The sequence below is a fragment of the Ranitomeya imitator genome, chromosome 2, assembly GCF_032444005.1.
Source record: "Ranitomeya imitator isolate aRanImi1 chromosome 2, aRanImi1.pri, whole genome shotgun sequence".
NCBI lineage: Eukaryota > Metazoa > Chordata > Amphibia > Anura > Dendrobatidae > Ranitomeya > Ranitomeya imitator.
Window position 1 is genome coordinate 804,058,442 of NC_091283.1, and position 26,046 is coordinate 804,084,487.

Here is a 26,046-nt window from a genome sequence, read left to right on the forward strand (position 1 = left end):
GGGGGGAACGGTTTGTCCATACATTACGAATAGTGTTGAATTTTAGGAGTATTTCCAACAGCAATTTTGGCGTTTCCTTTTTTCACGGTGTTTAAATAATTTTATATTTCAACAGATGTTATGATAGTGAATATATATTTGTGCCATTTCTTTATTTTTGTATTGAAAAAGAGGGTATTTTATGCTTTTATTACATTTTATTATTTTTTTAAAACGTTAATTTTTTATTTTGATAATCACTTTTTTTTAGCCCTCCCCCTAAGAAACCAATGACCATTTAATCTCTTGTACATCTGTATTGCTGTAAATAGTAAAAATCTCGATCTCCTGTGAAGGTCACCTTGTGGCTGTGCTTCATGGGAGCACAAAGATGGTGACGTAGGATTCAGTAGACTGCCGGCTACAATGGCAACTCATAGACAGCCTGCGATCCCTTCGTGGAGGTAATGGGCACTGAAACGGATGCAACTTAAATGCCACTGTGAACGACTGACAGGCATTTAAGAGGTTAACCGGCAGTGATCCGAGCTTGCTCTGGTTGCTGCTGGAAGTGGCAGGTGCTAACACTATAATAACACAACCCACACCTCTGTGTACAGCTCCCGAGCCCCCTGTATCCGTCCTGTAATATTCATAAAACTGATGGCCTATCAGATCCCTCTTAATGGGTCCCCTTTACTGTTTAGTGGCGGAAGTGCTTGGTATGACGGTTTGAAAACGCTTCCATCCATTTAAAGGGGTTTTCAAGATTTAAAAAAACATTTCCCAAAACAGGACCATCCCGGTCTACAGCTTGTGAGTGGTATTGCAGCTCAGCCCCATTCACTTCAATAGAGTGGAGCTGCAATACCACACACTACCTATAGATAGGTGTGGCGCTGTTTTTGAAAATAAGCATTTTCTCCTGGATAAGGGGGAGATGAAGAAAAAATATTCTCCATCTTGTCAGTCCGTGGAAATTGGGCTGCACTAAGATGTCATCCGAGTGCAGTCCGATGTTTCCATGCACTCATCGACTTGCATGGCTGAGTGTGAATCCTCGGACAGACTCTGTCCAAGGAAAACATCGGACATCTGCACGGCCCTATAGAATAACATTGGTTAAAGTGCGATCCGACGTTTTGTCAGGATGCCAATTTGAAAAGCTGGATAACCCCTTTAAATATAAGACATGGATTAGCCAGGGCCTCCATGGTGAGGACCAGTGTTTAATTCTCTGTCCAAAAGGGATAGCCCAATGAGACACATGGGCAGAGCTTGTCCTCAGTGGTGAACCCCTTTAAAGGGGTTATTTAAGAATAGAATTACATGGCTTCCTTCTTCCAAAAACAGCGCCACCCGTCTACAGGCTGTGTCTGGTATTGCATCTCGGCTCCTTTTAAGTGCATTGTGCTTAGCTGCAGTACCAGACACAGCCTGTAGACAAGGGTGGCGCTGTTTCTGTAAGAAAGCGGCCATATTTTCCTAAATCTGGACTACCCCATTTAAGTCTTGCTATGATCTGCTATGAATTATATGTATAAATCAAATATAAATGAAGGCAATGAATACTTTGGGATGGTCCCTTTATTTACCATAAACCTTACCTTGAAGGTGGACAGGCCATAAAGTCTGGTGGTGTGCACCGTCTCGGGTGAAATATTTGTAATATTTGTAATAAAATCCTCCAGGTATTTACAGGCTTGTTCCAGGTGTGTGGTGTTTATGATGATCTGCACAAGCTACAAAGCAGAAAGGTAACAGGTTTGTGGCACAGCGTCCCACCCGATTTTTAAGGAGGTATTGTTCTTTGAGACCGTACAGAAATACATGGCAATTACTGTATTACAGGAAGCCGCACAGCTATAGCTCGCCCGGAGCAATGCTCGCAGACGTACATAGCTTCCTACACTGGAGGGACAGCACCAATGCTTGTTCTGACCGGTGATCTGGCACAATTCATTCATGACCCACATAAAACAGAGTGTAACTGCCCAGTAGATACTGGGAACACTGGAGTCAGAAAGACCAAATTTTTCATTGGTGATGATCTGTAGGTTGGGGCCCAGTCCTGACTGCTTGGACGAAGGGACCCCATAAATACAAAATCTGTAGGGTAATATAAAAGTCAAAGGGACGTAGGGCTCAGAAAATGACCATTTATTCTATGGGAGCGATACTGAGACTGATGGTCAGTCACACCACAGGAGTCACAGCGCTCTACCAGTCGCATCGTACGATGGACACCACCATTGTCCATCGGATCTTACTGACCTAATAGATAGCTGTCAGCCAAATGATGGTTTGGCCAATCGGTCAGCCGGCAGCTATCTCTCCCAACTCCTCCATATAGAGGAGCGTTCACTCAGCCAAGTGCTCCTGTGTTCTCTACAAGAGAGCAGGTCCCTTGGTGACGGCTTAACTCACCAAGAACACCAGGATCGACAGTCCCAAATTGGATCATCTGTCAGGCAACAGTCGGGAGACCCTCGTACATATTAGACTGCAGGCCAAGCCCCAATATAGGCGGGCTCGGCCAACGTTAGTCTAACGTGTAGAACGGTCTTTACAATCGGGTCAGTCAGGTTTGGCTGTGGTTTCCATTATTCTGACAGGAAGGATATCCCTACACAAATTTTTGACAAAAATGGCAGAAATTGCCATAGGAGGCTATAACTTATTTTGTAAGGGCCAACCGGTTAGCATTGTTACTAAACTGGACCGTAACTGGATGATCATCTTTGCAGTGATGTTTTACTGATTCCATCTAGAGTTAGGCACCTGTCCTTGTGTGGCATCCAGTCCAGTCCTTCGTGACAGCCGGACCAGGGAAGTTTTCATTTCTGGGGTCAGCATCCTCAATGTCGCTAGCGCCTAATTGCCCAGCTGGGCTAAGCATGATGGCCACAAAAGTAAAGACTGCCGAGGAGGACAAGAGTAAACGCCGGAGCTGGGCAGCACAAAATCGACTAGCACTGGTAAACTACAGAAGAGTCCAGGATGCCAGACCCACAGCCGCAAAAGTGAAGATGTACTGGTTCTGGTGGCCGCAGAAAACCGGCAGGACACTGGACCAGTGCATTGCAAATCAGCAACTAGTTTTTGGAATATATGGCCTGCAGGAATTAAAGAGTGTTTTTTTTTTATAGACAACCCCTGAATAAGAGAAACACTTTGATCAACCACGATCTGATTTAACACGAGCTGCTCATTTTTCCTACAGTGGTGACTACTGGGGAAATAAAGTACTACACATGGCGATATAATAGTTGTAGATATTATAAATGGATGGATTAAGGCCGGGCCTGCAGCTACTAGAGGCTTTAGAGCGTGGAAAAGGGGTTGCCAAGCTAATTTATAAGGAAAACCCAGGAATTTACAAGGTAGGTAAAAATGCCAATGCTTGGCCAGGAGAAGGACACATCGGGAAGGGTTTTCACGGGTACATGTTAGCTTGTGTCCCTTAATTCCTGCCCCCCAGTGTAATACTTACTTCTGTCAGACCTATATGAGGCTTTTTGATGAGGTTTTGCAAACCGCTGCTTAAGGTCCTTGTGAGAAGTAAGTTAGTAGATTTCCGGAGCAGATCGTCAATCTCCGTGGAGCTGAAATTAATCATAAAACATGTTTAATTGTTTTTTTTTTTTTAAAAGGCAGAATTCCCACAGACAGCCAGAAAAAGTAAACCAAGGTGAAGCCTGAATGACGTGAATGTCGTATATATGTTTCTACAACATGTTCTCTGTCTGCAGCCACAAGTGTCAATCAGGACATTCCCAGATTTCCTTCCACCTCAGGCGCCACGAAGAACAAACCTTTGACACTTACACTCGGAGCGAGTCTCATAGGGGAATTATTACAAGGAGAGAATATGCAAAAATCCCAGAAAATGAATGAAAGTGTTTCTTTGTATAATGACTTATCGGAGAATCCATCAATGGCGGAAGGAAACAACATTTACTATTTACTGGAGTAGAAAAATTAATGGCGGCGTATACAGACGATCCCAATACAATAAGCTTAAATGTCACCTTAAAGCCTATAAAATGGCATTATTGTATGGAATTGATACATTATTAGAAAAATTAGACATACTGGTAATTGAAGAGTGTCGTGTGAAGGGCTACATAATATGGTGTTGGGAAAAAGGCAAATTTCTAGTGGAATTTCTATACAATTCTGCATTTAACGGAAATTTATTGCAGCTCATTCAGGTTTCTCCCATAGTAAAACAGCTTCAAAAGGTGCTGACTTGTAGGTGGAATTTCCCAGCCACCTTGCAGTATATCCAGAATTTCAAGAATTCGTTCCTATGGGGGATTTCTCCTGCTGCGAAAATTCAGAAAAACCTACGTCTCGCTACAAAAATGGTGCACGAATGTTTTGACATGCTGTGGATTTAACATCGATTTACGCTGCAGATTTGTCTGAGATTTCTTCAAATTTAATGTACAATGCTGGTACCAGAATGGAACAAAATCTGCTACATGGTAGGGGGATTTTCAAACATGATGTTTTTGCTGCGGGGAAAAAATGCACTTTACAGAATCGGCAATGTGAATGAAATTTCTGAAATCTCATGCATTATTTTTTCTTGACGTTTTGAACCAATCAAGAGTTTTGTTTTTTTCAAATCTGGAGAATGTCAGTTCTTTCCGCATTTTTGCAGCATTTTTCACCTATTCTAATGAAAAGGGGGTAAAAAAAAAAACACATAAAAAGGCATAAAAAAATGAGCGCAAAAATGATCTTTTTTTTTTGCTGCTGAAAAAACCTCTGCAAAAACGCCACCTGTGAATATACCCTCATACAGTAGTAGATGGACACATAGATTTGTCCATTGTGGCAAATTTATCACCGGGTGGTGCAAAGTTTGTGCAGATTGTGCCCTTTGCAGCAGGTGAAACTCGCAATAAAAAGAATAAATTGACAGGTTGTAGATGACAAATGTCTCCACATTGTGTGCATGAGATTGTGTAACATCTGGTGCTGTAATATGCAAAGGATTTTACATTCCAGGCTGAAAATCCATGTGGACTTTCCCTTGAGAGAATTGATATTACTGCAGTTATTCAAGGTTTGCTCAAAAAGTAATGCTTATAATTTTATTGAGTTGACTGACAACGTCTGAGCCGGATGCTGGTGGGGTTTTAGTAAAGGTTAAACTCTACTGCTAATATTCTGTGCATTTCGTTGTCGTCAAGACAGACAGTATCTTAGCGGCAGCCTACCAAAATGGTGGCTGACATAGATGTGCAGAGGTATGCCACTGAATTCCTCCATGACGAAAAATTTGCACCCCTTTGATATCCATTGATGCTTGCTGAAGGTTTACAGAGGCGATTCAGAAGATATGAGCACATTGAGGCGGTGGATGATGGTTTTCAACTGTGGTGAAAATTATGTGGAAGACGAGCCTCGTTCCCGGGCGTTCCTGCACAGCCGTCAACTCTCGAAATGAAGAGGTCCTCCATCAGTTCTTCCAAACGAATCGGCATCGGCAGATTATGACCAGTTGGCAAAGTTGGGTTATCGCAAACGTTTATGCCCACTGGGACCCATGGATGCGGCACAGGAACAGAAAGAGCATTGAATGTAGATCTGTCAAACCTGCTGGACCATTGAGCAACTTGCAAAATTTGGCTGCACTGTCCTAGAACATCAGCTGTATATTCCGGGTCTGGTGCCTTCAGACTTCCATGTCTTTGAGCCAATGAAGGTGGCAACGTTTTCTAAATGACGACATGTTCATTGTTGGTTAAAAAAAAGTGGCTTGTCTCTGCCGGTTCAGATGTTTCCAGGCCCGGCATGCAGGTTCTTGTTTATTGCTGGCAAAAATGCAAAAACCAATGGTGGTGACTGTGGACAAATGACATTATGTAGCTGAAATCTTGCTCTACTCCGCATTGTTATTATGCTCTCTGCACCTGTTGTATTTTCCGTGGAAATAGAAGGCATTACTTTCAGACCAAACCTCATACATCATAATTTCAGAAGGTCAGCAAAAGTGGCTCACCTTCCACATTTCTCATATAGGCAGGATTATGATGGCCAACCAAAGATTGATGACATTATCTTATTTACTCTGCTTAGGATGCCTCAAACCAAGACTTTACAATGCATTTACAAAGGGGCAACATTAGATCTAAGTCCCAGGTAGTTCTCTTTCTATACACCCTAAAATTTGATTTGCTTTTGCAGCTGCTGCTTGGCATTGAGATGATGATGTTTTGTTTATCATAGTATGCCAAACTCTTCTTATGTGCAGTTTTTGGCTACTTTCAATTCTACCTGTAAGGTCATTAATTAAAATACTGACTTTTCTAATTACTCAGAATCAGCAGAAACTGTAAAACTGTGAGGTGCAGACAAGGAATAAACCAACTGCCCCTGAAAGGTTGCAGGCAAGTGCTGCCATCAAGTGTATATATGCAGTACTGCATCAGGGGGTTTGTAGAGGGGTCATGGGCAATAGTAAAAGAAAATTAATGAAATGGATATGTTGTATATATAGGACAGACGAATGCAGCAATGTCTTATGTTCTGATTAGTCTCACACTATGGGATTTCATTAAAAAAGTAATTGATTATGCAATGTGACTGCTGTATAAACCAAGGCTATGATCACTTAATCGTCACCATTCTACAGATGAGCGATTCATGCCAGGTGTAGGGACGTTGTATGGCATCATATAGAGTTCCTACTTTTCTGCATTCCTGGAGGTATGGGAACCCTGTGCCACCATATGGTGGATGTGCAAGGAAGAGCTGCATAGTTTGGCATGTGTGGACGTCATTGGCACATGGAGGTACAGTAAGAGCAGAGGGCACAAGCTCTAACGCTCCGCAGCGGCCTGTAGATTGACTTCCATTTATAATCTATAGTTTGTCATAAACAAATTTCTCCTGAAAATTCTGCAGAAGATTATAATTTTTTTGTCCAAGAAAGGATTTGGTAAAAATCAGTATAATAATATCTAATAATAAAGTCATGGCCGAAAGGCTTGAGACTTAGAAAATTTGGGTTCACACAAACGTTGCTCCTTTAGTGCTTTTAGATCTTTCAGTCTGATTTTTCTCTGGTTATCAGCATTTCAGAAGTTTTCAAACTTTCATAGATAAATACATCAAGTTTATGCAAGGCCTCAATATTTACAGTGTTGACCCTTTTTTTCAAGACTTCCACCCTTTGCCCCAGCAGCTGGATATCAGTTTCTGGGCCAAATCTTGACGATGGCCAACCATTCTTGCCTAACCAATGCTCGAACTTTATCATAATTTCTGAGTTTTTGTTTGTCCCTCCGATTTATGAGGATTGACCACAGGTTCTCAATGGGATGAGATCTGGGGAGATTCCTGGCCACAGACCCAAAATTTCAATCTTTTGTTTACCAAGCCCTAAGTGATCACTTTTGCCTTGTGGCATGGTCTCCATCATGCTGGAGAAACCATTGTTCATTACTAAATTGCTCCTGGAATGCAGGGAGAATTTGCTCTTGGAGGATGATTGGATCCAGTTCTTTATCATGGCAGTGTTTTTAGGCAAGTGATACCGCTCCATACATTTAACGCCCCCCACACATGAATAGTCTATTGATGCTTTACTATTGGCATGACACAGGACTCACCTTTTCTTCTCCGGAGCAGAAGTGCTCATGGTTGACTGCTGCTTCCATTTTGTAATTGGGATAAAAGAATCCCGTTGGCGATCGGTGCCGGTCCCAGATGTGGGACACCCACTGATCAATAAGTATAGGTGATAGACGTGTTGTCCCAAGTTAAGGAAAGTTTCAACACTTATCAAAGTAAAGGTCAAATACAATATTGACCATACAGCTGCAATTAGGTTTATCGAGAAGAAACTATGGAATTTCCTCCAAAGTTTCTAAAACTCTAAAACTGAACCTTTGTTTGAAATCTGAGGCAAAGACAGTGCCATCTGTGCATCTGCAAATCCTTACAGCTTCAGTTTGTAACTGTTCTTGACGAATATCAATGGTATCAGCAGCATTACACCCAATTACATAGGACGGTGTGCTGCCAATAACGATGAATTTTAAGGCAAATCATCGTCAAGATTGACTTTGTTTCCTTCAGGTGTTTTTCCGTCCCGTTTAGAGGGTCCGATAGTTGGGAATGAGAAGTTGCATGTTCATTCCTTAATTACTGCCTCCACTAAATGGGCTTTATTCCAGTACCAGCTGAGTAAAGAGATTTAATTAAATTACATCTACACACGGCTGGAAATTTCTGTGCAGAAATTGACTTGCAATGTTGATTTTATGCAGTAAGTGAAATCTGTAAGTGGAATTCAGTGTGGAAGGAAATGAAGGGTCGTGAGATCTAGGGCAAACTACAACAAAATCCACAGCAAAATTGTCAGGTAGCGACAAAAGATTTTGATGAAGATAAACTGGGAGATTTGCACAATGTGTGAATTTATACCCGCAGTACCTAGTAGCGGGATGGTAACCTTTCTATGCCTTGAGTAAAACAAGTTTCTTAAAAAGTGAAAAATTAAAAAACAAACAAAAAATAAAAACAACCCCTACATACCCAACATAAAATATATAAATTTTTATAGACAAAAAAAATGTAAAATTAAAAAGTACAAACTAAAAAAGCTGCAAACCTAATTTGCTTTTACCTTTCGGGACAAAACAACAATCACAGTATGTGTGGTATCTGTTTTTTTCACATATAAAACGCGTACCCATTAGTACATGTCCGTTACAATTTGTCCGTGCAAAACACACGGAGACAGGTATGTTTTTTTTTATGTGGCAGCACAGATGACAAGGGCTTATACAAGTCTATGGGCTGGTAAAAAATACGGACAGCACATCTGTGTGCCATCCATGACAAGTCTGTATGCTGTCTGCATGCCGTCCGTGTGCCATTCGGGTCTCCATCTTCTGATGGAAAACACTGATGACACTGGTACCTGTTTTCGAACACATGTTTTATACTAATATGTAAAGGACAACGTATTGGAACTTAAAAAAAAAAGTTTTTTTGTCCTAGAGTTTATAGAAATACCCCAACCAGTGTTTAAACTGCACACTTTTGTTTTTTTTACATTTTTTTAATTTTTTGTATGTTTTTTTCAACTGCACAAAATAAAAAAAAAAAAAAAACAAAGCTTAAAAAATATGTAAAAAATATGTGTACAGTTTAACTGCAGCTTGGGGAGTTGTGAGCCGCCTTATTGGCCATACGTCTATATTGCCCCGGTGTTATCGGCTCTAGGGCACATAGAAGTTGGAAGTGTTGTCCATGGCAATCTCCGTCCCATAACCTGTCCTGGAAGAATGACAGCTGGAGTGTAATAGGTGTCACTGTCCATGGGTCAGCAGCACCACTTCTTCACATAGAAGCCCACCATCTTTGTACTGCGGTGTCTGGTCACGTCTCATAGTGGTTGCAATGTGCATTTTTTTCACTTGGATGCAAAACAATCGTGCGCCACGGTCTGACATCTCGCCTGTGTGTTTCTCTACATGTGTTTTGTGAGTAAATATTTCCAGGTTAGGTCAAAAGGTTACTCGTTACTATGTGTAAATTGTACCCGGGACCAATTAAGGATGTGCGAAACTCCTCTCATTTACATTCATTACCAGATAAGACATGGCAGATAAGCTGGAGGTGGCTTCTGGCCGATGTGTTTTCATGCTGGGCTCTCAAATGTTATTCTAAGTGATTTAACCTGAGCGGGCTATAGAAAGACAATTACAGAAGATGTGGATCACAATGGAGCAGGTAAATCTGCTCGGACTCAACAAACACCTGATATTAGCAGTTACACAGGCTGGCTTATGTGCTACAGTTTAGCGTGATCCTTTCCGACCAAATCTGGAGATGATGGAGAAAACATATTGTAAATTTGCCAACTTGCACAACTGAACAATCCTCAGATTTTTGCAAAAATGAAGCTCACTGATGAAGGGAGGTATGGGTGGTATAGGTGGAAACCCTTGTCCATGGCAGGACCTACAGTTCACCAGGAGATTGGGATATGGATCACGGACCTGAAAGTATCAATGGATGCTCTTCTGCAAACATTGATCCCGGGTCAATCATGCACCTATGTAATATATCTCATATGCGTAATATAGTGTATTTGTTTCGAAATTGTGTGGCCATTGGCCTTGGTGAGTTTTCAGAGTTGAAGCTGCAAGGTCTCATCCTTTTAGAGGTTGTCCACTACTTTATCAATGATGACCTATCTTCAGGGTCCGAACACCCGTCACCCCTGCCAATCAGCCTCCGGGAATACTCACTTTTGAGGTGTTAAATCAATAGGATGTGGATGTACAGTACCGTGGCCAATGTCAGAAGATAGCAAGTGAGTACTTCTGGCCAGCAGCTAATGCCGCCGACTCCAAGAAATGCTGATCTGCGGGGGTGCAGGGTGTCGGACCCAGACCGATCAGACATTAATGACCTATCCTAAGGATGGGCCGTCAATGCAAAAGCAGTGGACAACCTCTTTAAGGAATCCATTAAACAAACATCGTCCAAACCAGCGATATCTTGTTCAGCCAACGGTCTAATATGCATGGGAGCACCATGACAGGTAATGGTCAAGGAAGACACAGATCTGGCATGGCCAATTTCAGACTGCCAATCCTTTTGTTCTTTAAGACATAAGCCTGTAGAGGAGCCTGATGGAGGCTTTCTAATAGAGAACATAGGAGTGATTGGCTGACGTAGCGCACAATGTGTATAGGAGAATTGGGCAAGATAGCAATCTGGCGAACAATCGACTGAACCATTGTTCACCCACAGCCATCTGAAGTGTATAGGGGCATTAGCACAGGGACTCCTACAGCCCGTGCCCGCAGCCCTGACTGGGATTGCTTCCCTTTCTCTGACCTCCGAGCGTTCCACACATCACCAAGTGCTCTCTCTTGTTGGAGCCTGCTCATCACAATTGCTTGTCCCGTCTCTGCGGGGTCCTTTTTCACCATATTTTTCTCTACAAGTGAGGTTTGACAAAGGCCCACTACGGGGCCGAAACGTTACCTCAACATCTCTATACTTCTGTGGTGAATACAATTAATTACTCTCCTTTTTGCATTTAAAAATCCAAGTATTTGTGTGCGGCTGTTTTTCTATGAATTTACTGGTCAACTGGATAGCATCCAGGTTCAGCCTGCACCTGTCCCTATTGAGTAAGAGTGCACGCCATTTCCACTATTAGGGGCATTAGAGACTTTTTTTCATAAAGCCTTATTAGCATACACCGATCAACCACTGACAGATAAAGTGAATAACATTATTATTTTCCTAAGCCAATGGTGTCTGAAAAGGGATGGGATGTATTACGTAGCAAGTGAACAGTCAGATCTTGAGGTTGATTTGTTGGAAAAATGGGCGACCATAAGGATCTGAGCCACTATGACTATGAGCCAATAGTAATGGAGAGGCAACTGGGTCAGAGCACCTCCAAAATGGCTGATGTTGTTGGGTGTTCCCAGTATGCAGTGATATAACCTTCCAAATGTGGTCCACTAGCATAACCACAAGCCCGTCAGGCATCTATTCTGATAATATCCATTGCCCAAAGCACCTAGATTGGGCATGTAAACATCAAAACTGGACCATGGAGCAATGGAAAGAAGATGGTCTACTGTGATGAATCAGATTTTCTTTTTCATGTGGGAGGTTGGATGTGTGGGCATCGCTTACTTGGGGGAGATATGGCACCCGTATGTACTATGGGGAAAAAGCAAGGAGGTGTGTTGCTCTGCACAATGTTTTACTGGGACAAGAGGGGTCCTGGCATTCATATGGATCGTAGTTTGACAAATATCACCTCCCTAAATGTTGTACCCTACAGGGTAACAGTATAGCCTAATGGCAGTGCCTCTTTCAGGAGGATATGCCACATCGTAAACATTGTTCAGAAATGGTCCGAGGAACAAGGGAAGGATTTCAAGGTGATGACTTGGTCTCCATAATCCTCAAATACAACTAGATTGTGATCAGATCAGGCATTTGCAAGATGTGCTGGAATAAACAAGTGCGGTCCTCAAAACTTACAGGATCTTAAATGATCTGCTGCTGACACTTTGATGCCACATACAACAGATTCAGATGGTTTTATATTAGCCCATCACACATTCCTAAATACAATACAAAAGACTGGGCATGTTGAAATCCAATATGGCTGATCTTTCTTCCCATAACATCTGCTGTCGGAGGACAGTCAGGAGGCCCCCATGCACACAATATCCTGAGTCCGTTTTTTATCCTTTTTCCTACTAGACCAAAATCAGATTAAAGGTTTTCAAAAGTAAAGAAATATGAATTCAGACGATGACCAAATTACTATGCGCTGGCACTTACCTTCGATGAAGTGATTCTGAAAATTTAAGGCTTGCATAAATAAACTCTTTCACCTGTATATAAATCTGAGGGACTGACTGAGACATTGGAAGTTTCTTTGGAAAAGATACCTTGAAAGAGAGAAAAAACAAGTTTTCAAAAAGCAAAGATCAATCATCATGTAACATGTAGTGTTGCTGACTTTGCTGATAACTAACTCTCTTCACTTTTGCCCATGCTCTACGCCCCCATACACATTAACGTTGGCCACACCGGCCAACCACCTCATGTGTCGAGGGGTCTCCCGACTCTCCCTTGACAAATGAGGTCAAGTGAGAGAAGGATTAGGCAATTTTAAATTGAAACACCTCCAATCCTACTATTTATCCAGGAAAATAAGCCACTGGATGTATGGATAACTGAGGAGAGGTAGCTGATGGTCAAATGATCGTGTGGCAAACAGTTAAGATGTTTTGACACCTTTGGACCCTATAGCTGCATTTACACTGCACAATTATCGCTAACCAGTGTTCCCAGGAAGGCTCGTTTCCCAATAATCACGCAGACTGCCAATTACTTGCCAAACGAACAAAATGCTTGTTCATCGGGTGAAATGATTTTTAAGCACGCTGCTTACAATTTAGCATTCTCGGCAGCGCATCGTCCTATGTAAACAGGACATGTGCTACCAAGGACAAGGACATTCTAGAAGCACTAAATGATCTATTAACAATTCATCAGTGCACATCGTAAGTGCGTCCGGCCAATCTAACCAGGCTATAAATTACCTGACCACCGATCGGTAACTGTATTTGTTCATCATCCTGGGTCGTACAATTTAATGAGCCCTTGGTTGTGAAGACCACCAAAGAAACCTAAAACTCAATGATCTGCTGACCTTCCTGGGTAGCTGATGCCATATGTATCACACCTGATCTTTATGTAACTCGTGCCACATACAAGGTATGGACAAAAGTATGGGACACCGATACATTACACTTACTGGAGCTTTTTTGACATTACATTTTACGTTTGTAAATCCATATGCATTTCTACAAGATTGTGGAGTCCGTGGGGTGGAACATTTATGAGGTCAGACTGACGTTGGAAGAGAGGACCAGGCTCGCAATCTCTGTTCTTCTTTATCCCAAAGGTATTGGATGGGGTTGAGATCTGAGCTCAAGTTCTTCCACACTAAACGTTCCCCATCATGCTTTTCTGAATCTTGCCTTGTGCACTGGGGCAAGTCATGCAAAAAAAAAGGACCTTCCCCAAACTGTTCCCCAAAAGCCTCCCTACACCAACTTGATGCTCTCCACATGCAGACCCATGTCAATGACCACTCACCCAAACAACCACTTATTCTGCTGGACATCAATAGGCTGCAAAAAAACACCCAAAACTCTTGTCTACAAATGGAGGTTCTGGTTTTGGCTTCTTATCCTAAATCATGTGGCTAGGCTCTAAGGGTCGATAATGACTTCTAGGATTGCTACTTCCAACAGTTGGCCCTGGTGTCCTTGCTCTCTTGGGCTGAGGACGACCCCTGAAAAGCAGACTAACAGCATTACCCCTCTTCTGCTAAACTTTACAGCTGGCACAATGCATTATGGCAGGTAAGGTTCTCCCACCATTCGCCAAAAACAGACTAATTCATCAGATGCCAGATAGAGAAGTGTGATCTGACACTACACAACACATTTTCACTGCTCTTGAGTCCAGTGGTGATGGCTGCTTTACATGACGCCATCTGTGTCTGTGTGAGCACAGCGGCCGGAAAGCAGAGCGGTGACGTCACCGCTCTGCTTTCCGGCTGCCCGACGCTCACAGCCAGTACAGGAGGAGTGCAGAGCACAGCGCTGGAGGACAGACAGCTGTAGGTAAGTATGTAGTGTTTGTTTTTTTTTACTTTTAGGATGGTAACCAGGGTAAACATCGGGTTACTAAGCGCGGCCCTGCGCTTAGTTACCCGATGTTTACCCTGGTTACCAGCGAAGACATCGCTGAATCGGTGTCACACACGCCGATTCAGCGATGTCTGCGGGGAGTCCAGCGACCAAATAAAGTTCTGGACTTTCTTCCCCGACCAGCGACAGCACAGCAGGATCCTGATCGCTGCTGCCTGTCACACTGGACGATATCGCTAGCGAGGACGCTGCAACGTCACGGATCGCTAGCGATATCGTCTAGTGTGACGGTACCTTTAGGCTTGTTCTGGGCAAATCCAAAACTTTTACATTCACTAGCAATGTTATTAGTGTTTGTGCTCCAAAACTAATAAATGTTCAAATAAGTGCTCCATCGGTACACAGGTGGTTCCAAAACTGGACACTCAGGAAATATTTGTATGGCTGAACATAGTTAAAGGCCCCCATACACATTAGACTGATGTCGGCTAGTGCCGCCAGATGTGGTTTGTGGCATTAAGGATCTGTAAGACATAGAGACTCCTTTAGCGTCAACTGTCTCATAGAGAACACAGAAGTGTGTGTCAGAGCGAGTGCTTCTGTGTATGGGAGAGTCAGGCGAAATAGCTGCTGCCCGAATGAGTGCTCCTGTGTATGGGAGAGTCAGGCGAAATAGCTGCTGCCTGAATGAGTGCTCCTGTGTATGGGAGAGTCAGGCGAGATAGCTGCTGCCTGAATGAGTGCTCCTGTGTATGGGAGAGTCAGGCGAGATAGCTGCTGCCTGAATGAGTGCTCCTGTGTATGGGAGAGTCAGGTGAGATAGCTGCTGCCTGAATGAGTGCTCCTGTGTATGGGAGAGTCAGGCAAGATAGCTGCTGCCCAAATGAGTGCTCCTGTGTATGGGAGAGTCAGGTGAGATAGCTGCTGCCCGAATGAGTGCTCCTGTGTATGGGAGAGTCAGGCAAGATAGCTGCTGCCTGAATGGGTGCTCCTGTGTATGGGAGAGTCAGGTGAGATAGCTGCTGCCTGAATGAGTGCTCCTGTGTATGGGAGAGTCAGGCGAGATAGCTGCTGCCCGAATGAGTGCTCCTGTGTATGGGAGAGTCAGGTGAGATAGCTGCTGCCTGAATGAGTGCTCCTGTGTATGGGAGAGTCAGGCGAGATAGCTGCTGCCCGAATGAGTGCTCCTGTGTATGGGAGAGTCAGGCGAGATAGCTGCTGCCCGAATGAGTGCTCCTGTGTATGGGAGAGTCAGGTGAGATAGCTGCTGCCCAAATGAGTGCTACTGTGTATGGGAGAGTCAGGCGAGATAGCTGCTGCCCGAATGAGTGCTCCTGTGTATGGGAGAGTCAGGCAAGATAGCTGCTGCCCAAATGAGTGCTCCTGTGTATGGGAGAGTCAGGTGAGATAGCTGCTGCCCGAATGAGTGCTCCTGTGTATGGGAGAGTCAGGCAAGATAGCTGCTGCCTGAATGGGTGCTCCTGTGTATGGGAGAGTCAGGTGAGATAGCTGCTGCCTGAATGAGTGCTCCTGTGTATGGGAGAGTCAGGCGAGATAGCTGCTGCCCGAATGAGTGCTCCTGTGTATGGGAGAGTCAGGTGAGATAGCTGCTGCCTGAATGAGTGCTCCTGTGTATGGGAGAGTCAGGCGAGATAGCTGCTGCCCGAATGAGTGCTCCTGTGTATGGGAGAGTCAGGCGAGATAGCTGCTGCCCGAATGAGTGCTCCTGTGTATGGGAGAGTCAGGTGAGATAGCTGCTGCCCAAATGAGTGCTCCTGTGTATGGGAGAGTCAGGCGAGATAGCTGCTGCCCGAATGAGTGCTCCTGTGTATGGGAGAGTCAGACGAGATAGCTGCTGCCCGAATGAGTGCTCCTGTGTATGGGAGAGTCAGGCGAGATAGCTGCTGGCTGAAGGAGTGCTCCTGCGTATGGGAGAGTCAGGCGAGATAGCTGCTGGCTGAATGAGTGCTCCTGTGTATGAGAGAGTCAGGTGAGATAGCTGCTGGCTGAATGAGTGCTCCTGTGTATGGGAGAGTAAGGTGAGATAGCTGCTGGCTGAATGAGTGCTCCTGTGTATGGGAGAGTCAGGCGAGATAGCTGCTGCCCGAATGAGTGCTCCTGTGTATGGGAGAGTCAGGTGAGATAGCTGCTGGCTGAATGAGTGCTCCTGTGTATGGGAGAGTAAGGTGAGATAGCTGCTGGCTGAAGGAGTGCTCCTGTGTATGGGAGAGTCAGGTGAGATAGCTGCTGGCTGAATGAGTGCTCCTGTGTATGGGAGAGTCAGGTGAGATAGCTGCTGGCTGAATGAGTGCTCCTGTGTATGGGAGAGTCAGGCGAGATAGCTGCTGGCTGAAGGAGTGCTCCTGTGTATGGGAGAGTCAGGTGAGATAGCTGCTGGCTGAATGAGTGCTCCTGTGTATGGGAGAGTCAGGTGAGATAGCTGCTGGCTGAATGAGTGCTCCTGTGTATGGGAGAGTCAGGCGAGATAGCTGCTGGCTGAAGGAGTGCTCCTGTATATGGGAGAGTCAGGCGAGATAGCTGCTGGCTGAAGGAGTGCTCCTGTGTATGGGAGAGTCAGGCGAGATAGCTGCTGGCTGAATGAGTGCTCCTGTGTATGGGAGAGTCAGGTGAGATAGCTGCTGGCTGAATGAGTGCTCCTGTGTATGGGAGAGTAAGGTGAGATAGCTGCTGGCTGAATGAGTGCTACTGTGTATGGGAGAGTCAGGTGAGATAGCTGCTGGCTGAAGGAGTGCTCCTGTATATGGGAGAGTCAGGCGAGATAGCTGCTGGCTGAATGAGTGCTCCTGTGTATGGGAGAGTCAGGCGAGATAGCTGCTGGCTGAAGGAGTGCTCCTGTATATGGGAGAGTCAGGCGAGATAGCTGCTGGCTGAATGAGTGCTCCTGTGTATGGGAGAGTCAGGTGAGATAGCTGCTGGCTGAAGGAGTGCTCCTGTGTATGGGAGAGTCAGGCGAGATAGCTGCTGGCTGAATGAGTGCTCCTGTGTATGGGAGAGACAGGCGAGATAGCTGCTGGCTGAATGAGTGCTCCTGTGTATGGGAGAGTCAGGCGAGATAGCTGCTGCCTGAATGAGTGCTCCTGTGTATGGGAGAGTAAGGTGAGATAGCTGCTGGCTGAAGGAGTGCTCCTGTGTATGGGAGAGTCAGGTGAGATAGCTGCTGCCCAAATAAGTGCTCCTGTGTATGGGAAAGTCAGGTGAGATAGCTGCTGGCTGACCGCTATCTAAAGTGTTTTGGGGGGGGGGCTTTAGGGTATGTTTCCACGTTCAGGAAACGCTGCGTGTTTGACGCTGCGGCTCCAGATGTTACAGCATAGTGGAGGGGATTTCATGAAATCCCGTCTCCACTATGCATTAAAAGACGCATGCGGCGTACCCGCGGAAACGGACATGCGGCGCGTCTTTTAAGAACACAGCATGTCCTTACATTGCAGAAACAACGCAAGGACAACGCAGGTGACCTGCCAGTGACCTCAGGTGCAGATTTGGTCAGGATTTTACTCAGGTAAAATCCTGACCAAATCCTGATGCAATCCTGAACGTGGACATATACCCTTAGTCTTTTATATTGAAATGTACAAAACAGAGACATATGGAGTCAATGATCAAACATAAGGTAATCAAAGCTTTATTTCTCCACATTTTCTCCATCAAACATCTTCTTCACATGTGCCCTTCTTTGGACTAGGCCACTATTCTTCTAATTGCAAGACAAATACACTAGATTTCCATAATTGTTAGATAAAGACCCCTAGGTAGACTGATACAATCTCTTCCAACTGCTCACCTTTAAGTGACTTTCTTTAAGTACCAGGTTATGCCACAGCATGTCAAACAAACACCAATCAGGCTTTACTTACCTTGTCACCTTCCGGATCTTGGAAAGGAAATTTGCTAATTACAGCCATGTACTCCTCTTCATTAGCTACAGGGATTGGGCTGTAGTTATCAGCTTCAAAAATATCCCTAAAGTCACAAAATCAGTGGATTAAAGATCTGGATTAACCATTATCCTCTGCATTATACAGTGGATGTACCATGCTGTATACCAGCCAATATTACTGCACTTTAACCCCTTCTCACCAAGGTCCGTTTTCACTTTTGCACTTTAGTTCATTCCTCTCCTTTATCCAAGTGTCAGAACTTTTGTTTTTTTTACATTAAACTTAGCCATGCGAGGGCGTGTTTTTTTTTTTGAGGGGCATACTATATAATATATTGAAAAATATGGAAAAAAAATTAAATGCAGACAAATTGTGAAAAAAAATGCAATTCTGCCACTGTTTTTTGGGGTTTATTTTTACGGTGATCAGTACAATTACAACAATACCAAACCTGTATATGTTTTATGTTTAACAGTTTCCAAAAAATCTGAAATTTTAACCAAAAAATAATATTGGTGTGTGTCGCCATTTTCTAACACCCTTAAACTATTTTATTTTTCTGTCGATGGAGTGATGTAAGGGCCTGGTATATGTTTTTGCGCAGAAACCTGTAGTTTTCATTGCTACATTTTGGGACATAAGCAATGCTATGATCACTTTTTATTGCATTTTGTGGAGAACATGTAGCAATACAAAAAAAAACTGTGTTTCTAGCATTTTGATTTTTTGTTTTCATGGTATACAAGTAAAATAATGTTATATTTTTGATACACTGGACTTTTTACGACAAAGTTGCCAAATATGTTTTTTTTTTATTTTTGTTATTTTTTTTTTTATTGAGAGAAGGAAGGAGATTAATTTTTTTATATACCGGTATATATATATTTTTGTAATTTTTTTAATTTTTACTTTAAAACAAAAAACAAAACCTGCAATCTATTGATCACATTTGCTATTCAATGCAGTATTGCAGTATATAGTAAATTTGACAGCGGTTGGCAAACGGCGCCTCAGAACCACCGATGATTACAAAGATTAAGGGGGTATGTCCAGGCTTGGGACTCAAGTCTGCAGTTACTCTATGTGACGACAGACTTGTGAATCTTCACAGTTTGCATAGTGCGCGTTGTCCAGATTCTCAGGTCACGGAAATAGGTGACACATGAATGCAAGTATGCAATTTGCATACATGTGGTCACATGCCTACTAGACATGCGCAGTCTCGCTCAATACAAGTGAAATAAATGGGGCTGGACACTTCTAGTCGGAATGTGGCCAGAAGCATGCTTGATTGCCCGCTACCGGCACTGGAGAATCCTGACAGCAAACTGTGTGCGCTTCGAGGATTCACAAACATGCGGTCACACACAGTGATGATAGACTTGAGTCCCAAGCCTTTAATGGTGCAAAGGGGAGGGAATAGTAGTAGGAGACTCGAAGTCCAAATTGAGAGATGCCTGGAAAGAGTGCCCACAGCTTCCCTTGGCCAAGAGAGCTACTATATCAACCAATTACCAAACACAAAAAGTGTTTTCGTAGATTTATAAATAATAAATCTCCTGCCTGTTTCTACACAAAATTCTTTCAATATAAAGTTGATCTATTGGGAGATGCCTTTTTTTTAGCATAGTTTCTTTTTTCTTCTTTTCTTTAATTATCAAATCCTCTGGCTCTGATGGGCTTCCCAGGGAGTTTTACAAACAATATGCACAATGTTCGTCTCTAGTTCTAAAATCCTCAGATTATTTTTGCTTCCTATAGACCCATCTCATTATTACAATCAGACGTTAAAATCCTTGCAAAAATATTAGCCGACCGGTGACGGTCTTGCATCCTTCAGATTCTTCATGGAGGCCAGATGTCTTTTTAGGTCCCTCCAGTCAGGTAGTGGAAATGAATGAAGTCTCTCTAGACGCTAATACGGTTTTTGACTGTATTGAGTGGAAGTTCCTGTGGGCTACAATGTGCCGGATAGGTTTTGGGTGAGTATTCACTAAATGGGTTAATCTACTTTATACAAACCCATTGTTGCATGTATGGGTACATCTCAGGTTCATTCAACCTATTTTGGGGTACTAGGCAGGGATGCCCACTATCCTCGACGCTGTACGCTATAGCAATGGATCCAGTGGCTGCCATTATCTGCTCCACCCCCACTCCCTTCAACGGCAGTAAATACAATTGATAAGTATAGTCTTTTTTTCTGGCCTAAAGATTAACTGAGACTAATCCTGTATTCTCCCCGTTGACATAACAGCTACCCCCCAAACGGGTGTCCATTCTTCCCCTAAAATGGGTAACCCAATTTCCTTATCTAGGGATACAAATATCCAGAACCCTGGGAGACCCCTGTGACCTGAATGTCCTCTCCTCTTGTTCACTCAGATTAAGATAAGGGGATGGGAGAAGCCGCCCCCATTGGCTATGGCCCACATTAGCTTAATTAAGCTAATTATTATATGTAAGGTGTTATATATCCTCCTACAATAAGAAAAAAACTTGGCACTCAAGAAGAATTTTGGTGTAAAGAAGAAGATCCTTTAATGTGCATCCACAAAGATATAAGTTTGAACGTTTTCGGTCCACATCCGTTCCTTCATCAGAACAATTTTACTGATCTAGTAAGTAAAGCGCATATAGGGTCAGTGTTGGTTCCAACTGGATTATTCAACTGGCCTGGATGCAATGGGAGATCCTGTGGATGTCAGCGTACGTGGAGTACGACAGAAGCTGCTCAGAGAGACGCGCTCTCCACTTGGAACCAACAATGACCCTATATGCGCTTTACCTACTATACCTGTCAAATTGTTCTGATGAAGGTCCGGATGTGGACCAAAACCGTTGAAACTTATATCTTTGTGGATGCACATTAAAGGATCTTCTTCATTACACCAAAATTCTTCTTGAGTGCCAAGTTTTTTTCTTATTTAGGATTCCTGGGCTGGATACCCTACTTGAGCACCTATACTGATTATTAGTACGGATGCCATGTTGCTTCTTTTTCATTGAATATATCCTTCTACAGTCACCAGTATACAAAGACGCCAACACGTTTCATAGACTTAACTCCCTAGTAACCTCTTTTATCTGGCAGGGTTGTAGGGCTCCAAATCGGACACAGACACAGTATCCTTGGATGTAAAGAAGGGCTGCACTGCCAGACCCTAAATTACATCACTGAGCGGCCCAGCTTCCTCGCTTGTGTCGATAGAGGGGAGGATTCGCTGAAGTACCTTGTAGAAACTGTCCATCCCTACAAGTAGGAGATCCCACATCCACTGTTGTTCTGCTCCTCTATAGGGGTCCCACAGATTCCTGCTAAGTCTCTTATTCTTTATCAAGCCCTCCTAATATTGACAGCGCCACTGAGGTTGTGTCTCCATCCTACGATAATCGCACCACATAATAGAACTGTCAGATCTAGAATGGGGAGAGGGTGGGATTGATTTATTGGGGACAGATCTTTGAGGCTGAGACCCTTAAGCTCTTTCAAAAACCAGTGGAAAAGCCAGTATTCGAAGAAGATCTCTGATTCCAGTGCCCATAGAAGGGAGGAAGAGGTATGGATTGTGGAGTTAGTGCAGGGCGCAGGCGTGGGATCAAGGCGCCACAACTTGTGTGCATGGGAGCGGGCGTAGTATTGCAACGAAGACAGGAGGCAGGGATTTCTTCCAGGCGCCGCACGCCCCGGAGCCTGGAAGAAATCATTAGCATAAAAAAAGAATATAACATTTCTCCACCACAAGACCATTAATATGAGGCATACAGGTAGGAATAGTGTAACATTTCTATTACCTGTATGCCCATAATAATAGGTCATATATGTCCCGGGGGTTACAAAATTCCTTTGAAGTCACACAACATAGAGACTGTCAGTTAAGCAGGAGGAGGCAGCGCTGCGCAGGGAATAGAGCTGGAGTGACAGGGGCATTAGATCTACCATAGTCCTTCATCCTTATTTGTACATCAATTCAAAGGCTGATTTCTCAGTAAAGTAAATTTGTCTAGTGAGTTTGGTCAATAGATAATTCTTTTTTAGCACCCATGGTCCCGGCCGGCTCCGCCCTCCTCATGGTGATTCCGCCCCCTTTGCAGCGCTTCTGGCCGGGCCTGTATGGAGTGGACGGGGACTCGCTCTGCATACTTCCTGGCCTCCCCTGCCCTTTTGTCTCCGCCCACTGGCTGGCCGCAGCCAATGAATATCCGCGACAGACAGACAGAAAGACGGAAGTGACCCTTAGATAATTATATAGTAGATGGATATGAACCTCTATTACCTTTATAGAAGCACAGCTTGAAAGAACAAAAAACCCTAAAAAATAAGTGCTCTAATGTTTCACAAAGGGACAATTATGGAGATGGAAAAAAGTGCATCACTTATGCCAATAAGTGTATTTGAGAGTTTCCCTCCTCTGAGCGCTGATAACCAATCCCACCTTGTAACGTGAGCCACCACTATGCAAACTTTATGTAGTGATAGTCATCTCAGTCACTGTTTGGCCAAAAATCGTTTTTTGGGTATCTGCATTTTTATTTTTTTATTTTAATTGTGCACAATTTTCTGCTCTAAAGTCAACTTTCTTAAAATCATGAATGACTCCACAACTCCAATAAGTGCTCATCATTACCTGAATAGTCCAGCCCATTTTTTCAGCAGTGTTTCATTATATTTGTCTCTAACTTCATATAGGAGATCAAAGAGTCGATTCACCGGAAATCCATATCCCTAAAAATGGAGAAAAGCAAATCACATAAGTGGATGACGTCAGCGATAATGGTGTATACCATGTTATTCTTCTCACAAATCTAAAGCGTGACAGGTCAGGATAAAAAAATAAGAGATCCTAATATTCTGGCACATATTTTCCTTTTTATTTAATCCCCCATATTCTCACATTCCTCTGTCTGGCTGCAGCAGAAGCATCCCCCCTTCCCTGTCCTCAATCTGCGGTGTCTGGCTGCAACAGGTACGGAACTTCTCCCTGTTCTCCCCTTCCTCACTCTCAGGTGTCTGGCTGCAGCAGGAGCTTCCCCCTGTCCTCCCCTTCCTCACTCTCCTCTGTCTGGCAGCAGCAGGTACTTCCCCTTGTCCTCCCCTTCCTCACTCTCCTGTGTCTGGCTGCAGCAGGAGCTTCCCCCTGTCCTTCCCTTTAGTGATGAGCGAGTGTTCTCGTTGCTCGGGTTTTCCCGAGCACACTCGGGTGACCTCTGAGTATTTGTAACAGCTCGGAGATTTAGTTTTCATCGCCTCAGCTGAATGATTTACAGCTACTAGCCAGGCTGAGTACATGTGGGGGTTGCCTGGTTGCTAGGGAATCCCCACATGTACTCAGCCTGGCTAGTAGCTGTAAATCATTCAGCTGCCGCGATGAAAACTAAATCTCCGAGCACTTACAAATACTCGAAGGTCACCCGAGCGTGCACGGGAAAACCCGAACAACGAGTACACTCGCTCATCACTACTCCCCTTCCCCACTCTCCTGTATCTGGCTGCAGCAGGAGCTTCCCTCCCGTCCTTCCCTTCCTCACTATCCGGTGTCTGGCTGCAGCAGGAGTTTCCCTCCCGTCCTTCTCTTCCTCACTGTCCTGTGTCTGGCTGCAGCAGGAGTTTCCCTCCTGTCCTCCCCTTCCTCACTTTTCTGTGTCTGGCTGCAGCAGGAGTTTCCCTCCTGTTCTCCCTTTCCTCACTCTCTGGTGTCTTGCTGCAGCAGGAGCTTCCCTCCTGTCCTCCCCTTCCTCACTTTTCTATGTCTGGCTGCAGCAGTTGCTTCCCCCTGTCCTCCCCTTCCTCACTCTCCGGTGTCTGGCAGCAGCAGGAGCTTCCCTCCTGTCCTCCCCTTCCTCACTCTCCGGTTTCTGGCTGCAGCAGGAGCTTCCCTCCTGTCCTCCCCTTCCTCACTCTCCGGTTTCTGGCTGCAGCAGGAGCTTCCCTCCTGTCCTCCCCTTCCTCACTCTCCGGTTTCTGGCTGCAGCAGGAGCTTCCCTCCTGTCCTCCCCTTCCTCACTTTCCGGTGTCTGGCCGCAGCAGGAGTTTCCCTCCCGCCCTCCCCTTCCTCACTTTTCTATGTCTGGCTGGAGCAGTGCTTCCTTCTCGTCCTCCCCTTCCTCACTCTCCGGTGTCTGGCTGCAGCAGGAGTTTCCCTCCTGTCCTCCCCTTCCTCACTTTTCTATGTCTGGCTGCAGCAGTTACTTCCCCCTGTCCTCCCATTCCTCACTCTCCGGTGTCTGGCTGCAGCAGGAGCTTCCCTCCTGTCCTTACCTTCCTCACTTTTCTATGTCTGGCTGCAGCAGTGCTTCCTTCTCGTCCTCTCCTTCCTCACTCTCCGGTGTCTGGCTGCAGCAGGAGTTTCCCTCCTGTCCTCCCCTTCCTCACTTTTCTATGTCTGGCTGCAGCAGTTACTTCCCCCTGTCCTCCCCTTCCTCACTCTCCGGTGTCTGGCTGCAGCAGGAGCTTCCCTCCCGTCCTCCCATTCCTCACTCTCCGGTGTTTGGCTGCAGCAGGAGCTTCCCTCCCGTCCTCCCATTCCTCACTCTCTGGTGTCTGGCTGCAGCAGGAGCTTCCCTCCTGTCCTCCCCTTCCTCACTTTTCTATGTCTGGCTGCAGCAGTTACTTCCCCCTGTCCTCCCATTCCTCACTCTCCGATGTCTGGCTGCAGCAGGAGCTTCCCTCCTGTCCTCCCCTTCCTCACTTTTCTATGTCTGGCTGCAGCAGTTACTTCCCCCTGTCCCCCCATTCCTCACTCTCCGGTGTCTGGCTGCAGCAGGAGCTTCCCTCCTGTCCTTACCTTCCTCACTTTTCTATGTCTGGCTGCAGCAGTGCTTCCTTCTCGTCCTCCCCTTCCTCACTCTCCGGTGTCTGGCTGCAGCAGGAGTTTCCCTCCTGTCCTCCCCTTCCTCACTTTTCTATGTCTGGCTGCAGCAGTTACTTCCCTCCCGTCCTCCCCTTCCTCACTCTCCGGTGTCTGGCTGCAGCAGGAGTTTCCCTCCCGTCCTCCCCTTCCTCACTTTTCTATGTCTGGCTGCAGCAGTTACTTCCTCCTGTCCTCCCCTTCCTCACTCTCCAGTGTCTGGCTGCAGCAGAAGATTCCCCACCATCTAAATGTTGATAACTTCTAACAGGTCCCTGTGGCCAGCAGACTTTAAGGCCATTATTTGGCCGTGAATTGCCATTGCAAACATCAGGACCACATGATCAAGATTTCAGGGTGCCGATGGGGTTAAAGAGGGAGAATCCACACTCTGATAACCATCTAGATGCTGTAGTCATTATTGACAGCAGCATTTAAGGGGTTAAATGATTATAGCCAGTACTAACACTGATAGTGGCTGATGCAGCAAGTTGCCAGCTGTAGTGTACAGCTGACAACTGCTGGTTTGTCACCCGTGGAGGGATGCTAGTCAATTATATTGCAAGTCAGTAAAAAGACGTATTGGTGGTCACTAAAGGGTTAAGGGATTATCGCGACCATAAAAATTTAGAATAGTTGATAGCTTGTGAATCAGTGGGGTAGAACTTTGGGACACCAAAATCGAGGCTCTAAAATGTGCCATTGAATGAAGCGCGGTGACTGCACATGAACAATTAAAGCAGTCTCCGAGTTGAGCAGCCGTGTTCAGCCATCGCTTCATTCTGACTAATGGACCCTCACCGTTCTGAAAGTTATCATCTTTCATGTGAGGCATAACCCTTAGGGGGCACATAAGCCCCTCTAATATTCAGAGGCAGAGCTTGGAGGAGGCTGTAAACTTTGCCTGGCATCCAGCTAAAAAGGACTGATGGGGGAAACTGCTGCACATCAGCTGCATTTAGACAATATATACATTTTGGCAAACCACTGTCTAGCTTTTTCATGTCTGTGTCAGCTGTGGGGTCCTCCTGGGTCTCCTGTCATAGCGTTAAATTTCATTCAAAATATCGATGGATAGTT

General features: G+C 44.8%; 1 protein-coding gene across 4 annotated transcripts in view; it reads right to left on the reverse strand.

The window, feature by feature from the left end:
• Positions 1-26,046, reverse strand: part of EXOC6 (exocyst complex component 6) — a 300,123-nt gene that overhangs the window by 142,451 nt on the left and 131,626 nt on the right. For all 4 annotated transcript variants that reach the window (XM_069753785.1, XM_069753783.1, XM_069753784.1 and 1 more), the window contains exons 13-17: positions 22,747-22,844; positions 18,095-18,200; positions 12,331-12,440; positions 3,473-3,584; positions 1,587-1,721 (exon numbers count right to left, since the gene is read on the reverse strand). In XM_069753785.1, coding sequence (XP_069609886.1) covers positions 1,587-1,721; positions 3,473-3,584; positions 12,331-12,440; positions 18,095-18,200; positions 22,747-22,844 — 561 coding nt within the window. The remainder of the gene's footprint in view (positions 1-1,586; positions 1,722-3,472; positions 3,585-12,330; positions 12,441-18,094; positions 18,201-22,746; positions 22,845-26,046) is intronic.